Source organism: Chinchilla lanigera, unplaced genomic scaffold, assembly GCF_000276665.1.
Source record: "Chinchilla lanigera isolate Chin_1 unplaced genomic scaffold, ChiLan1.0 scaffold00014, whole genome shotgun sequence".
NCBI lineage: Eukaryota > Metazoa > Chordata > Mammalia > Rodentia > Chinchillidae > Chinchilla > Chinchilla lanigera.
The window spans coordinates 28,991,604-29,007,991 of record NW_004955415.1 but is presented as its reverse complement, the minus strand read 5'-3'; the positions used below and the strand labels follow the sequence as shown (position 1 = coordinate 29,007,991).

The 16,388-nt window shown below is 43.4% G+C and overlaps 1 protein-coding gene across 3 annotated transcripts in view; it reads right to left on the bottom strand.

Moving 5' to 3' along the window:
- Window positions 1-16,226, bottom strand: part of Kiz (kizuna centrosomal protein) — an 87,031-nt gene extending 70,805 nt beyond the window's left edge. Inside the window, exons 1-3 of one of the 3 annotated variants that reach the window (XM_005380949.2) lie at window positions 16,004-16,226; window positions 8,676-8,738; window positions 5,899-6,061 (exon numbers count right to left, since the gene is read on the bottom strand). In XM_005380949.2, the coding sequence (XP_005381006.1) occupies window positions 5,899-6,061; window positions 8,676-8,738; window positions 16,004-16,092 (315 nt within the window). In that variant the 5' untranslated portion in view covers window positions 16,093-16,226. Of the gene's footprint in view, window positions 1-5,898; window positions 6,062-8,675; window positions 8,739-15,644; window positions 15,689-16,003 lie in introns of those variants that run through there. The other 2 variants (XM_005380950.2, XM_013512366.1) reach the window with 2 other exon arrangements.
- Window positions 16,227-16,388: the final 162 nt, after the last annotated feature.

The following is a 16,388-nucleotide window of genomic DNA, read 5'->3' as shown; positions in this document are numbered from 1 at the left end:
GTCTGTAAAATACTGTACAGATGACTCTTTCCAAGACTTCCCCTGCTAGAAATACATAAGTCAATGTCAGAGTACATGTCTTCTTTTCATCTCCATCTCCAACGGCTGGTCTTTCCCATGTTGCTCCTGACTTCTCCCATCGGGCCTCAGTGTTTCTTCTGTTTCCACACCAGGGCTTAGAATGCATCCCTTCATGCTGCTGCAGACTCCCAGCCCCGTTTTCTTCAGCCATGTGGCCTAGACTTTTCACAGTTAGACTTGCTCCCTTAGGGACTGTGTAACTCATACCCAGTAGCATGGCCTGGTACAGAGCTGCTCTACAACAATCCCCTCATCCTCTGCTCCAGCTGGGAAATCTGGTCTTGGGTGATAAACTGAGGGCACTGAGTCCAAGCATCTGGTAACTCACTGTGTCTGTTACTGTTTCCTTCATGGCACTGGTTTGATGCTATGCAACCAAACTGAAGAGACCGTTCCATTCACTTGCTCCATACACACACACATGCATTCTTTCAGCTCACTCACTGAGATCTATTAACGAGACGCAGGGCATGGGAAGGGGAGCGGCAGGTACCTGCAGATGCCTCAGGTCTCTGGCACCTCTCCATGCTCAGCACACACCCTCCCTGCATTCTGTCATGCTTACTTCCTCTGAGTCCTCATGCTCACACCCTCAGTGTCCCTTCTGTCTCAGTGCTGTTCTCCTGACCTTGCCACCACTGCCGTTTGCTATGCGAGTTTCCTTCTTTCCCTGGTGTTGGGATTGCACAGCAGACTGTCCGTTTCAGAACAGGGGAACCGCTGACATGAACAGACACTGAAGGTCGGCCAGCCTTGCCTTTCATATTATAGTTGAAGAAATGGGTGCAGGGTCACATGAATTGTCTGACTTGATTCCCAGGTGAATATAAGACATGTAACTCAGATTCACAGTCTTCTATTTTCCCTTCCCCTATTTTTTCCAATATACACACTTCCCCCTACATGGTGAACTTTCATCAAAAGTATAGAGAACATTTATTTATTCAACTAATAAATATTAATGAGTAAGGCACTCAGGTTGATAAAAATGGACTTTGCTACAGATTTTGTATGTCATAGTCTGAAGGTTATGCCCTGCCCACAGTGTCTGTCAAAATGCTTACTAGGAATGGGAATAACAGTTCAAACTATTTGTTCTCAAATCTTAGTACCTTATGGCATATATAACCTAATGACAGCATTTCTAAGGACAATCAGTCTTTACATAATGATATTATAACTTCAGAATGCCTCTGCTATTAAACCCAAATGCCTCTTGCAAAGGTATAACATAGGGCACTGGTGTGTAACCTATGGTACACGTGCCACAGCGGGTTATTTGTTATCACTGACAGCTCTAAATGGTTCACCATCACTGACATAGGGTATAATCAATACCAATTGTCAATACCACTGTTCATAGTCCATAAAAGACAAGACAAAAAATATGGAAGAATTAATTGTCTCTGGAGGGGTGGTTCCTCAGTGCTTCCTGAGTACTTACCGTGTGCCATATTGAGCACTGAAACTGGAAGACAAGGAGCTCACAGTGAAGGGGGAAGACAGACATGTAAACAGTTCCAATCCCACACAGGAAGTGCTTCCCCAGATAATGTGACACAGACCTAGAGCAGGGCAGGGAGGGGCCTGCTGGAGGGAGGGAAAGAGGAGATAATGCAGAGCTCTGGAGGAGATGCAAATTGTTCAGCAGGTTTGAAGTGCTGTGGGTGCGTGTGAGTGAGCAAGTGAGTGTGTGAGGAGAGCACGTGTGCAGGACAGGAAGATGTAGAATAGCAGTGGGAAGATAAGGAGTGGGAGACATAAAGGCTTTTGCGGGACAAAACGGCAGGAGTTGGGGATAGGCAAAGGCAGGAAGCCAGGAATAGGGAAGGGGGAGAGACACGAGGGACAGACAGAGATGAGGGGAGCAAGTGGGTAGGACAGGACAGGAAGAAGAGGAGCGGAGCAAATGTGCATGTCTGTTGTGTGTGACAGTGTGTATGTGTGTGTATGCATGTGTGTGAGGGGTGTGTTTATGCAGTTAGGGCTGGGACCAGGCAGAGACCAGCGTCTAGCCTTTGTTATGAAAGTGTGGGCAAGCACTTCCAGCCAAAACATAACCAGTGACAACGTGCCCAGCATTGGGACTCTGCACAAGGCACTGCTGCTGTGGGGGGCTATGCAGATGCTGGTGATGCTCTACACTTGTCCCATTGTGCTCTGGGTGCTCCAAATTCCACCATCAGAGTCTCTGTGCCTAAGACTCCTCAGGACCAGGGAGCTGCTCTGGCCACAGAGGGCCTGGTTAACCCCACCACCTGTGCCTCTGCCCACCAGTTCTTCATCCATGCCAGGCAGTGGCCGGGATACACAGCCCAGATGCTCCCAACCACTTGCCAGAGTTTCTCTGTGCAAGGAAGCAGGAGCGGCCAACTGCAGAAGGCAGCTTGGTGATACCTGCTGTGCCCCTCTCCACTTTGTCTCCCTGCCCAGCCGCCTGATGTTCCTTCTTCTCCCAGCTGAGTCCCTTCTTGGGGGCTGCTTTGGGGAAAACCCAATCTGTCTGAGATAAGACAAAGAGATTCTGGAAAAACGGATCTAGATGAGGACTACCTAGGGCTTGGACCTCTGCAGACAACAGCCAATGCCAGGTTCAGGGAGCAGAGCGAGAGAGGCCACGCTCCTCACTGGACTCTCGCTCATCCTTACACTCTGACACCGAGTTTATCAACTTCTTCATCCAATACTGACAAGTGGCAATACAGCCCTCCAGGCCCAATACTATATTTTCAAAACCACGTAACACATCAATATTCTTAAAAGCCCTGAAAATTGTCTTTGGTCTCCAAATAACACAGTATGTATGACTAGTAAAATCAGTTGAAACTCTGTTTTAGCTTTGATGCCCACCTTAAAAGATTTTAACAGTACATGCATAATAAGACGGGCCCAGCACATCTCCATAGAGGAGAGAGCTACTCAGCATAATTTGGGCAGAATCCCACTTCGCCCACACTGCCTCACTCGCATTCACTTTCTTGCCTCAGCAGGAGCTGCACTCTATCAGAAGGAAACAGCCCTGGCATTGCAGATGTACAGGCAGCACCCCACGGGCACCTCAGTCCTGAGATTTGCTTGGGGTCAGGCAACACAGAAGGCAAAGTTCAGACACCGGAATGGGGAACACTGGGAAGAGACAGTGGTTCTCACACCTACAGCCACACTCAACACTGGCACAAGAGGAAGTGGCACAGAACAATGAGAAGACTCAAAAGAGCAACTTCCCTATGCAGAACTCTGCGGAATCCACAGCATGGCCCACTGGGTTCTGATGCCATGGTCTGGGCTTGTGGGCACACAGCAAGCACAGAACTAAAGACTTGGAGGGGCCGTGACAGGACAGTTCTTCGTGCAACTCACGTCTTTCCCACTGTAGCTACCTGATCTACTCTTCTACGCCATAAGCAGACTGCTTTTAAGAGTTACTTCTTAACCAAAATTCTAAAAAGCAACATGTATATAGTATTTGAACCATATAGATGGGTCAAGCTTTTCCTATTTCTGTAAACAGTTTGTTAGTCTTTCTTTAAAATGATCCCCTATGGTGATGCTCTTTTGTAGCTGAATACACAAGTCCTAATTACATACAACAAATGCTCTCAATATAAAAGTATTTACAAAAGATGATTCTTCCTTTCAAACTCCTTGCTCCCACATTTGGCTTTAAGAAATCAATAATTAAATAAAGGGGGCTGGGGATTTAGTTCAGCGGCACAGCGTCTGCCTGGCAAGCACAAGGTCGTGAGTTCAATTCCCGGTACCAGAAAAAAAAAAAATTTAAATAAAGCCCCAATATGAAAATAACAGAAAATTTTCTATTATGTCCTCAAGCAAAATTTTGTGCTTTGTTCACCACTTTTATATTCTCTGTGAAATCCCTGAAAAGTGGTTTATAAGATAGTGACAACTGCTCTTGAACTCTAGGCATTCTACTTAAATACTAAGACAGAGAACTGGAGTGCTGTACCCAAAACTTGCTATGGCTCGAGCACAGCTAAATCTCAGCTTTTCAATATCAGAAAGCAACCACAGCTCTGGAGGTGAAAGGTTGATTCCATATTGGAGACATGGAAAATATAACACATCCCTGGAACATGTTCCTATGCAGAAAAGCAAAGAAGGCTCAGAAAAATGGAGTCATGACAAAAGGATATGGGAGTTAAAGAGATTCCTGTTATGCTTTGTAGCTAGATGTCCCCCCAAAGCCTCACACGAACATAGTTGGGGTTTTTCAGAGGTACCTGGATCTAGGGTACGTGAATATGGATTAAGGGTGTGTGATAACTAAATCAGTCCACTAATAAGTTTAGCATAATTCTGGGTGTAGATAATGGGAAGGCCCATCCTGGATGTGGGTGGCACCCACCAACAGGCTTATAGCCTGGATGAAATATAAAATGAAAGAGGGAAGCTGCTTTCTGCTTGCCACACCATGGACGGTTTCTCTTCTGCAATGCCTCTCTGCCATGCCACCCTGTCTTGGAGCCAGCTGACTATGAACTGAAACCTCTACAAACTGTGAGCTAAATAATGCACAAGGCCCTAGATTCTAACCCTAGCACCCTAAATGACAAGAAGACTTCCTATGAGCCAAGAACGAAAAATGGGAACAACAACAAAAAATACTATAGCTGATAACACACTGACTAAATAAAAATTAAATCCACTGTGATATTAAAAAAAAAGTAGGGGAAGAGAAGAAAATGGCTTTTGTTATAGAAGAAAGTCAGGACACAAAGCAGAAAATCGCCATTTCATAATTGCCACTGTAATAACTAATTCAGGTAAGGCTCATCAGTGGATCCTAGAACCACTAGGTAGAACGCCAGTGAGGAACACTGTATTCCAGTGATGCCAAACTATCACCCCATGGGTATTTACTAATTTACAGGCAGGGGGAACAGTATGACAGAGACATCTAGAGATCACCATTGTAAAAGGGGCTCACTCCAGGGCCCTCTGACAGCACGGCTGCTGTGGAGAGGCCAGTGGGAGTGCAGCCTTAGCTGTTATTATTTCCCTCCAAATTAACAGAAAAAAACCACAGTCCTCAGTTGTCACAGCCACATTTTCAAGGCTCAACAGCAGCTATAGTAGTAAATTGGTCAGCAAAGCATCACTACAGAATTCCCTGGGTGGTGCTGACTTAATTGCATTTCTAGTTTACAGGTGCCATCCCAGTAAATGGGATCTCAAACTCAGAACTGCCACACCTGGCCACCCCCTGCAAAATCTGTGTCATGGGGAATAAAAGGAAGAGTGGCAGGAGATGAAATCAGATTTTAAAACTAAAGGCAAAGCCTCCACGCTTGCCCTGATTTGTGGTAACTAAGTCCTGGAGGAGAGTGAGGTACCAACGGCACAGGCCTCGAAGAGCAGTTGCTCTGGGCTGCACAGCCCAGGAGTATGAGGGTGAACTCCCAGGACTACTACTATCCCTCAGCGCTCCCCCAAGGTACTGCTAGGCCAGAAGGGGAGAGCCCAGCCACAGAAAAAGGACCCTGTAAGAACAGAAGCAGTTTCTAGAGGCAACTCTACCGCTGCTCAAATTTGATCATTCCACCAACAAATACCAGGTTCAGACCGTGCCCCCGGGGCTGCCTAGTGACCCTTCCTGGGACACAGATTCTCCATTAACTCCTCAACTGTGGTAGCAATGTTAGGAAACACAATTTCAAGTTCTCTGGTCATATTTGGCCACACGGTGATTCAAAAGAAAGCTTATACTTAATGTTACATGCAACCACCTGAATTTTCATGACTGCCACTCTTCTGAAAATAGGTTTTTAGAAAACATAGTATAATACAAGGTGTTACCTTTAGTTCCTGAAGCTTCTCTGTACTCGTGGTAAAGTGTCCAACGTGAGCTTGGACACGCTCAAATTGATTTAAATATTCTTGGTTTCTAGTATGAGCCCTCTTTTCGGATTCACATATTTCCTTCAGGTATTTCTTTAGTTTTACATATTTCAGCTTAACTCTAGAAAGAAATAAAACTAGATTTTTTTAACAGTTGAGTTAAACTTGACAAACCTAAGAAGAATTTTCTTTAACAAAATTGTTAATAAGACAATAATGTCTAAGATATTTTACCCAGGCGACTAAAACCCAAAGGACAGAGTTCACAGACATTTTCAAAGAGACAAATTAATTAGCATCACTGAGGTGCCATTTGAGGTATATCACAGCAGAACACTCTCAAAAAACGTATACAAGATCACACAGTAACACTCACATGGTAAAGATTTATATGGATTTATTTCTCATAATAAAATGTGATTTCAGGAGCAGCATCTATGTAGCCACATTTAGATGCATAGCACATTGGCATTTTTTTTTATATGACAGACAACTTAAACCTGTAACAGACCTTAAACCTATAACACTAGGCCAACAATTTTCAAGAAACGATTGTGCTAGTAATTACGTGCTTTGATTGTGGTTACCTGTTACCATTTTTCTTTCTCAACAAGAATTTACACTGTTTTTGTTTTGCCTCATCTACATGTTAGACACAAACACAGAAATGGAGATAAACCTAACACAGGGCCTTTCATACTGAGGCACTTAGCAATGCTGGTGTCTGGTATCTGCTGAAAGAGGAACCATAGTAACCAAGCCTTCTCCATCCATATTCCACTTCCCTTCTCCACCCATTAACCTTCAAAGCTGGTCACACAAGTCAGACATTCACCCATCCGTGCAATCCAAGTATGGATACCAATCAGGTATAGTCAACAGGGAAAATAGTCGACTAAGTAAACACAGTGTGATGAAGGTTGTGCAGGAGACTGAAAGGCATTTTCATAGGCCAGGCAACCCTGACTTGGGGAAGGGGAAGTAGAGACCTTCCCAGTGGAAATATTTTTCACCTGAGGCCTGAAAAATGATAAAAGCTAAGCAAAATTGGAGAAAACAAGAATAAAGAGATAAGGGGAAAACTTCTGGGTAGGAGAAACCATATGCCAGAGAGTTTAAAGGCAATAAATAAGAATAATAGCAAGAATACTGATAAAAATACTACTCCTAAGAAGTTCTCAATTCTTCACTTGGGTCAGCACTGCTTGAAGGCTCAGTATGCATTAACTCACTGCATGTCTGTCCATAACTTTCATTATTCTCGATTGAAGTAACTGCCATAAGCCCACTTGGCTGAGAGCTGCTGAGTCTCAGACAGAATTGAAGTGCTGACCTATGTGCTTATGTGCTACACTCAAAAGAATGGTTGCACCTAAGAAACTGAAGTTTCAGGCAATGTAGAATTTTAGGGGGAAGATAGAAAGATGTATTGATGATGGAGAATCTGGTGGGCCATGGTGGGGATACCTCCAGGGCCCTAGTCCATCTCCTGCCACCTTCCTTCTGCCAGTCATTGCTGCAGCAGCCTGGTGGCACCAGCCTCAGCTCCCCACTGTCTCCTGCTCTCCCGGCATGGTCTCCCTTTGCTAGAAGCAGGGAATGAATGCCTGCGTGCAACTAGTTCACTCCACTGGGCCACCTTTACAGTGGGTAAGGGTGCTCAGCAGAGAGAGGGCAGTTGACTCTGCTCCTCTGAAGGTCTGCAGGAGCCAAACCAGGCAGCTCCCATTTCCTTCCTTCCAGCCTCACTCTCCAGCTATGTGACCACCTCCACAAGTTAACCACCACCTACACAAACCCTAGACTCAGACGCTGCCTTCTTGGGGAAAGAGCCTAGTTAGCATAAGGTACAGGAAGCTGCCCAACCACAGGCTGCATGAAGCCTACAGCCATCCTGGCCCTGTCAGCAGTGAGTTGCCACGGACATCCTCTGACTTGGGCTGACCCTAAGGCCAGGGCACCTCAAGATGGCTGTTTCTTGCCTCCTTTGGAGCTGCTAGGGCATATGGTTTCTACCTTGACTGGAAACATTAGAAGTACACTCATTTTAAACTAAAGGGTAATTCTGAAGATGAGGAAATAAACAGGCTTAATAGGTAATTTGGGTTTACAGTATTCTCATTTCTCTCTTTCTGGAGTATTTTCATTTCTCATTCTTGGTGCTCCATGCATAAATCACAATTTAATGCCATCATAGCCAGAAATTTTTCATATGAATGTTACAGGTAATGGAATACCTTTAGCTTAAGAATCAAGTTCAGTTTCTATAAAACAGAAATTAGGATATTAAAATCTGTTCTTAATATCATAGTAAGGGGCTGGGGATTTAGCTCAGCAGCAAAAGCGCTTGCCTGGCAAGCGCAAGGTCATGAGTTCGGTTCCTGGTACCGGAGAAACCCCCCCCCCCAAAAAAAATATCATAGTAAGTAACCAGGAAAGGTTAATATATATACTATCCATTACTGTACCTTTAATAATTTTAAAAGTCATTCTCATACATCTATAAAAAATAAGAAACCAGGTAACCCTGCCTATAGTAGTTTGTTCAAAGATCAACTATAATGAAAAAAATTTCTTGACAATGATTATATTAAATTATAGTAGCCAATTCAAATTATTACATATTAGAAATAAGAGAATGGTAAAAATATTCCAACTACAGAATTGAGAGCATGGTTTAAATTTGGTTCACATATGCAAGGTGCTTTGAAGACTGTCACTAGCACACTGCTTACCTGTATTTGTCAGACTGATTATACTCATAAAGTTCCTTTTCCAGGTCTAGTCTCTTCTTTTCACTGTAATCCAAAAAGAAATATTTCATAAATCATCATATTGATAAGTAATAAGCTGATGAATTTAGGCCATCATCTCTTTCAAAATCACATTCCTCCCCAAAAACTCCAAAAGACTTCTAAGCAAATTCAGTAGCATAGCTGGATACAAAGTCAACCCTCAAAAATCAATAAATAGCATTTCTGTATAAACACAACAAACTCACTGACAGAGAAATTAGGGAAACCACACCCTTCACAATAACATCCAAAAAAATAAAATACTTAGGAATCAATCTAACAAAGGGTAAAAGATCTATATACTGAAAATTACAGTAATCTGAAAAAACGAGATTGAAGAGGATATCAGAAAATGGAAAGATATCCCTTGTTCATGGATAGGAATAACAAACATTGTGAAAATGGCCATACTCCCAAAAATGTTATACAGATTTAATGCAATCCCAATCAAAATACTATGAGCATACCTCACAGAACTAGAGAAAACATTCCTGAAATTCATTTGGAAACATAAGAGACCTGGAATAGCAAAGGCAATCCTGGGCAACAAAGGCAAGGCAGGAGGCATCACAATCCCTGACTTGAAATTATACTACAGAGCTAGTATGATAAAATCAGCATGGTACTGGAAAAAAAAAAAAATCAGACCTGAGGATCAGTGGAACAGATTAGAAGATGCAGACACAATTATACACTCATCCACCTTATCTTTGACAAAGGAACCAAACACATTCACTGGAAGAAAGATAGCCTCTTTAATAAATGGTGCTGGAAAACCTGGAAAAACTGGCTCTCTACATGCCAAAGACTAAAACCAGACCCATGTCTATTACCATGCACTAAAGTCAAAATGGATCAAAGATCTAAATACTAAAACTGAAACAATAAATTTACTGGAAGAGAAAATAGGTAGGTAAGTGGATGCAACTTGAGACCATAGTCTTTAGTGAAATAAATCAAAATCACATGTGTAAACTGTATTATCTCCCAAGTGCGAGAAACTGAAAGGGTAAATAAGGTCTAGAATGTACAATAGATATTGTGAAATGGGAAATAATTGCTGAAAAGGACAAAGGAACTAGGAGGGCGGAAGGGGCAAGGAAGGAAAGAAAAGGTGAGAAAAATTCAAGCTAGCTATACTATTAGTGTCTCTTAGTACAATGAAAAGGAAGACTCGTGTTAATATTGATTAGAGAATTTTTTATGTGTATATCTTGTACTCTGAGTAAGTACTTTGATGATGACAATATGCAATGTATTAACTACTGTTATTCTCCTATTATTTTGTTATGAAATTGTTTTACTTTTCTTCAATAAAATAAAATATTAAAAAAATCACATGGTCTAAGAAGCAGAAAATGCCACATGCATTTGAACCGAAAACATAAAAACATCACTAGGGAAGTGAAAAACAAAACAGACCCCAATAGGAGGTAAAACCCCAAGATTCTCCAAGGACGGGGGAAATGCAGTGGGAAAGACTTGGATGCGTGTTCACCACTCAGCAGGCACTTCCAGAGCACCTGGGACAAGCTGGGTGCTGTTCTGGGCCTGGAGACCAAAGTGGTGAAGAAGCTGCAGCAGACCTCCCCTCAGGCAGGTGACCTTTCAGGGGAAGACAGACAAAAACAACATAAATCTGTAGAGTAAAATAGGGCCAGTTTCTCCAAGCTGGTGGCGTTCAAGTGGTGGGCCTATATACCAGCTTCCCCAGAGCCACACTGGACTAAAGACTGGTGGCTCGCTCTGCCCCCAGCCAGTGGCCTGGGCACAGCCAAAGTGTACCCCTGGCTTCCCTCTCATCTGATGAAGGTCAGGTCTCCTAACACTCCAGTCTCTCCTTTTATAACTCTGGAATGTTACTCTGCCCCTCTGCTACTAGCACTCAGGAGTAACCAGCCAACCAGTGATGTTCAGGTGAGTGCTGAGTGTGTTCAGGTGAAAGACCGAGGACCTCCAGAGTGGAAAGAATAAAGAGACACAGTCAGACGTAGGAGAAAGGGAACAAGGCAGCCAAGAGCTAGGGGAGCAGGGCAGGGCTATACATGGGAAGCCACGGTCCTAAGAAGATGCAGCCACGGAAGGCTCCATCTGCCACCTCCACTCAGTGGCAGCTCACCTCACTGAAGCCCAACTGTTTTTCTAAGTTAACATTAACTAAACGCCATAAGAGAAGCCACATCATTCCGAGAGAAAAACACTAAACAAGGACCGTGAGACAAAGATCAGGACTCTGGCAGAAGGTCATCTTGAGACGGCCTCCTGTAGAAAGTTCCCTTTGTGAATACTCTGTTTTTTCTGTTTTCCTTTATAGTGTTTTCCATAAAAAAAGAAAAAATTATCCCACTGGGGCACAGTGGTGCAGTCCTGTAATCCCAGAAATCTGGGAGGCTGAGGCAGGTGGATTGAAAGTTCAAGTCCAGCCTGGGCAACTCAGCGAGACCTGTCCCAGAAGAATAACAAGAAAGCCTGGGGATGTAGCCCAGTGCTAAGGTCTTGGGTTCAATCCCCAGTACTGAGGAAAAGAATCCCCCAAATCACTCTGAAGCTATAATACAAGTTAAGTAAGTTTCTGTCCTTAGCATAATATTAAATGGCAATTTCCATTTATCCAGAATTCTTTGATGGGTAAGTGAAATTGAACACCAAACACAGAACCTCTGCTTGAGGAACACAATCTATTTTTCACCGGGGAATGCCTCTGTTAAAAAGAGGAAAATAATCATAAAACCACATGTTTAACCAATAGCTTCCCACAGATGTTTACTTTCTTATTCGTAACTGTGAACTCAGAATAGAAATGAAGGAAACATGGTATAACTGCATCCACATTAGGAATTTTTATTAGTCATTCTTCCCTTGAAAGGTTTTATACTCAGTTGGGTGCTTCATTAACGAAGACTGGGCAGTGTGAGCAATTTGTCATTGAACTGCAGAGACAAACTTCAATGCACCATGACTTGTGTGCCAACACACCGCTTCGTCTCTGTAGTACTCTTGCCAGGAATGTGTGACTGGAGTCTGCTCTGAAGGAACCAAGAGATGGACCCAGCTTGCAAGTAACCATCTAGAATAAGGCTCAACTCTATGCAACTGTCAGAGCATGAAGAAAAAGGTAAGCCTGAGGAACTGTTCCAGACTACAGGACACTAAAGAAACATGGTACACAGGGGCTGGGGATTTAGCTCAGCGGCAAAAGCACCTGCCTGGCAAGTGCAAGGTCGTGAGTTCGGTTCCCGGTACCGGAGAAAAATCAAAAAAAAAAAAAAAAAAAGAAACATGGTACACAAAGTCTAATTGGGGTTCTGAGATGAGACCTTGGGCCAGAAAGAAAAAGAAACATGTTTAGGACAGTTGGAAATGTGACATGGGTCTGAAGACTGGTGTACCCAGACTTATCCTGCAAGGGGATCGTGTGTGAGCACATCCTTGTGAGACAGGAGGTAGGGTGTGGAAAGCGCGCTAGGGAAATAAGCAGGGCCTGTCATTTACAAGATCCCAGGACAGCACCAAGTGATTCTCAGGACCCTGTATATGGAACTTCTCATGGGTTCCCATGAGGTGTGAACAACACAGAAGGACACAGATACCAGGAGCCCGCTATCGTGACTCCTCTCATGGTAGTCCACCCAGTGTCTTCTAGACTAGGGTATACTATACTTTTATTTTTGCTCTTTCTCTTGTTTTGCCCATGCTTGCTCTACAGAGCCAATTTCTCCCTTACCACTTCACTCTTCACTTTTCAAATACACTTCTGGCACTGTTTTTGGCTTGTCTTGTTCAGTTCTTCATTTATGCCAAGAAGGACCTGGAATACCTTTAACTGGCAAACCATTTCTAAAGGAACTACCCAATAACATTTGTTTTATGGGAATAGTCACTAGAGATTTTAGGAGTAATGGAGTATTCTATCTACAATTCTCAAATGGGTCAGAAAAGGTTAACGGTGTCAGTAGAATAAATAAAAATGTAATAAAATAGTAGTAGTTGAGGAATCTGGATAAGGGGAATATTTGAGGTCTCTTTCCCACATTTATAACTTTCCTAAAGCTTGAACTTATTTTGAAATGATTTTCTAAATTAATCTATGACAATTTCTGAAAAAGAATCAAAGTCTCTTTGGAAATCCACATAGACAGAACAAGAATAAAGATCACATCTCCTCTCCATAAAGAACACCTACTTCATCAACAACCTCTGGCCCTCTACTCCTGGCAAAGTGGCCTTAATCTTGTCAACTCTACTACTAGTCCATTTCTAACCCCTTCATCCACACTGCAGCACTGTTAAGACTTTCAGCCTATTGCAAATGTAAGTCTTAAAACCTGATATTTACCCCAGTGAAAAAGGCAGGAGAAGGCTTGTGCATCCATACAAAATCTGTATTTCAGAACCTTTTAAACACACTACCTTGGATGCTTTTACCATCCATGTTTTCAATCATGTGCACTCCTTTATCAGGACCATGGCAAATCTGACACAGCTGGGTGCTCCTGAGATGGCTGAGTGTTCTCCTTTTAAGCCATTTATTATTCTGTTTTTTCCTCAATATCACAATTCTCCACTATCCTTGCCTTTACTCAACTAATATCTTGGTGTCAATTTCTAAACTATTACGATATCCACCTTGAATCAATATTGGCACTGAAAAAACAGGCCTTTAAGAGAGTTGTTTTTATATACAATAATTTTAAGAGCCAATTCCACTTACATGTTTCTACTATGCTTGTGGGCACTATATACACTACAAGTCACTCCATTAAATTCTTCAAGATTCAATTGTTGACTTTCAGCACAATGCAGAAAAAACACTGTATACCCACAGGAAAACATTCAGACTACAAAATCACATCTATGTGAGAAAACAGCTAAAATGACCCAAGCTCAAAACATGACAGTTACGAGGTCACAGTTATTAGACCAGCTAACATTTCAATGATTTTCTCTAAAAGGGCTAAGGAAAAGTGGGAAAGTATGTCTTGTTTTGTTTATTAAATTTCCCATTCCCCAGAAGTTTCCGGATTGATAAACCATCTTGACTGCTATGCAGATTGCAATCTTTGGAATGACTGGAATTTTTCAGACGTAGTGGTCCCTGTGGTCACCAGGATTGATTTTAATAAAAATCAAACAGGACATTCAAACAAGACACAACGATGTCCTTTGTGCATTGCTTTGCAAAATTACAGCTTTCAACTTTTTAAAACTATAAGGCCTATTACTCTCATAAAGAAAAAGAAACCGATACCTTACTTTACGTATTAGTCAAGTCCCCTCATTTCTGGAGCAGAACCAAGGTTCAAAAAGGCCAAAATGATCTGATCAAGGTCTCTCAACTGGTCATGGACTAGAACCTAGGTTTCCACATTTTCACTGCAGCTTTATCTTCATTTAAAGTTATTTGCCTCTATTTTGTGTGTACAACGCATTAATTAGAGTTAGTTATGGATTCTTAAAATGAAAAATGAATATACACAGCAACAGATTTTTACTTACTTAAAAATAAAACAAATCTCCAAATGCAGAAGCACGACTAGGCCATAAAATTTAATTCGAATTTCTTATATAATTTCAACAGCCTCACCTTGCTTAATAATTAAAGCAGTAAGTGTTAAACATAAAGTGGGTAATGATTACTCAGTTATTGTACCATAAGGACTATAAACAGCCAGGTGTTCCTAGCAGGCAAAGCATGAATAACTCACAATTAACCTAGTTTAAAAAGAATACCACTTAAATCAGTAACATTTTAATATCAGGTCCTTACCTAAGAGACACAATAACTGAAAGCCTAGGTTTGCTAAGCCACTCTTCAAACAGAACAGACAATAAGCCCCCAAACACTGTAAGCATCCTGAAACACACAGCCATGTCTTGTTCTTTAATTATCAGGGATGTGCTGACACTTAACATCCTCTTGGAAATATCATTAGGTCCACTTTTCCTGGTGGACTGGAAAATGGTTACTATTTAGTGACAATATGTGGCCACAGCTTTCTATGTAAGCCAGTCAGAGCTAGACACTAGCTGGTTGACTTTGGGGTTTCTTCCATAAATTTCACAAATATTTACCAATCACCTGCTCCACTATCAGTATTCTATCGTGAGCTAAAGATTGAGCTAGGTTTGGTTCCTAGTCTCCTAAAATTCTCAGTCTAGGCAAAGAGTAAGTCACTTTAACCCCCACAGAGAGAGCTTTGAAAAAGTTAGAGAGTGGGAAGGCTCTGCGGGGAATAATTTTCTTTTTTCAAGTTGGGAGCCGAAGAGGACCCTGGGGTAGGTGAATGGGAGTATGTCAGGAAGAAAACAGGACATGGAAAAGAAGATAAAATACGATACAAACAATTAAGGAGGCCTGTTGTAGACGCTCGAAAAATAACTGACAAAAATTATATCTACCATAAGATGAATGTAATTCCTCTTCAAAATCACTCACTTCTGCCTTTACCTTATACATAATTACTGCGTTGTTATCATTTTGGAATTGTCAAGACAGCTCTCCTGTTCAAAAGAATGATTTTGTAACTTTTTACGCTCATTAAGTGTTTCCTTTATCAAGAGATCCAAAAATCTATTTCTTTTCTTTTCAGCTAATGAGATGTCTAACTCCAATTAATCTGGCTGCTAAATAGGAGTTCCAACAACTTACCTTTCGTGTGCCTGTTTATGGTCAGCTGCTTTCTAATTCTTTCTCTGTATGAACTTTTAGATATAGCTGTTTTTAGGGCCCCATCTTTTATGAGTTAATAAAAGGCATCATGAACTCTAAGGAAGCTGAACCTCACTGGTTGGAAATTTCATCCCTTTTCTGCAAATCTAGCCAACCCCAACTACCCTAAAAATCATCCAAACGAACAACCAAACCACCACGCCTGCTGCATTTGAGTGAGGCATGGGTGACACACACACACTCTCGCCTGAGCTCCTGGACCTGTCATCTGGAAGCAGAGCAGCTGTCAAGGTGGGACAACAATCCGAAGAGAGCCAGGAGTGGGGGTGAACAGGGGACTGGAGAAAGTCACAGGGCTTGATGTTGAGTGACAGGCAGCAGAACTCCCACTCTCGCCTCTTGGCGAATTCGGGGACGTGGCTTTCCCCACCGCAGGGGAGTCCCAGCGCCTCCGCGCCACCTGAGCCCCGGGGACGAGGAAAGCCACAGGCCAGGCTCGGTCGGTCGGGGTGGCCCACGGTGGGGCGTGGAGAGAAACAGGGCGCCCCGAGGTGCCGCGCGGCGCCCGCTCCGCCCCGTTCCATCCCCCGTGGCGTACCTGTCGCGCAACCCTTGCTGGAGGCGGCCTATCCTCTCGTAGTACTCTGGGCTTGGCAGGGCAGCGGACGACGCGGGACCGCGGCGCATGCTGCCGCCCCGGGGCCAGCACCCTAGCGCCTGGCCTCAGTGCTGCTTATGGGCCTTGGTTGCCGCGGAGACCGCCCCAGCATGCACCTCGGTAAACACACCACGCTGCCTCCGGCTGGGGCGGGGCGGGGCGCCGTGGGAAGCGTGGCCAACTGCCGCGGAGGGGCGGGACAACATGTGGTGGCGGCAAGGCGGGACCACAGGGAGGCGGGGCACTGTGAAGGGGCGTGGCAAAGACGCTGAGGGGGCCGGAAGCTAGGGCGAGGCTGGCGGGGCGAGGCTGGCGGGGCGGGGCG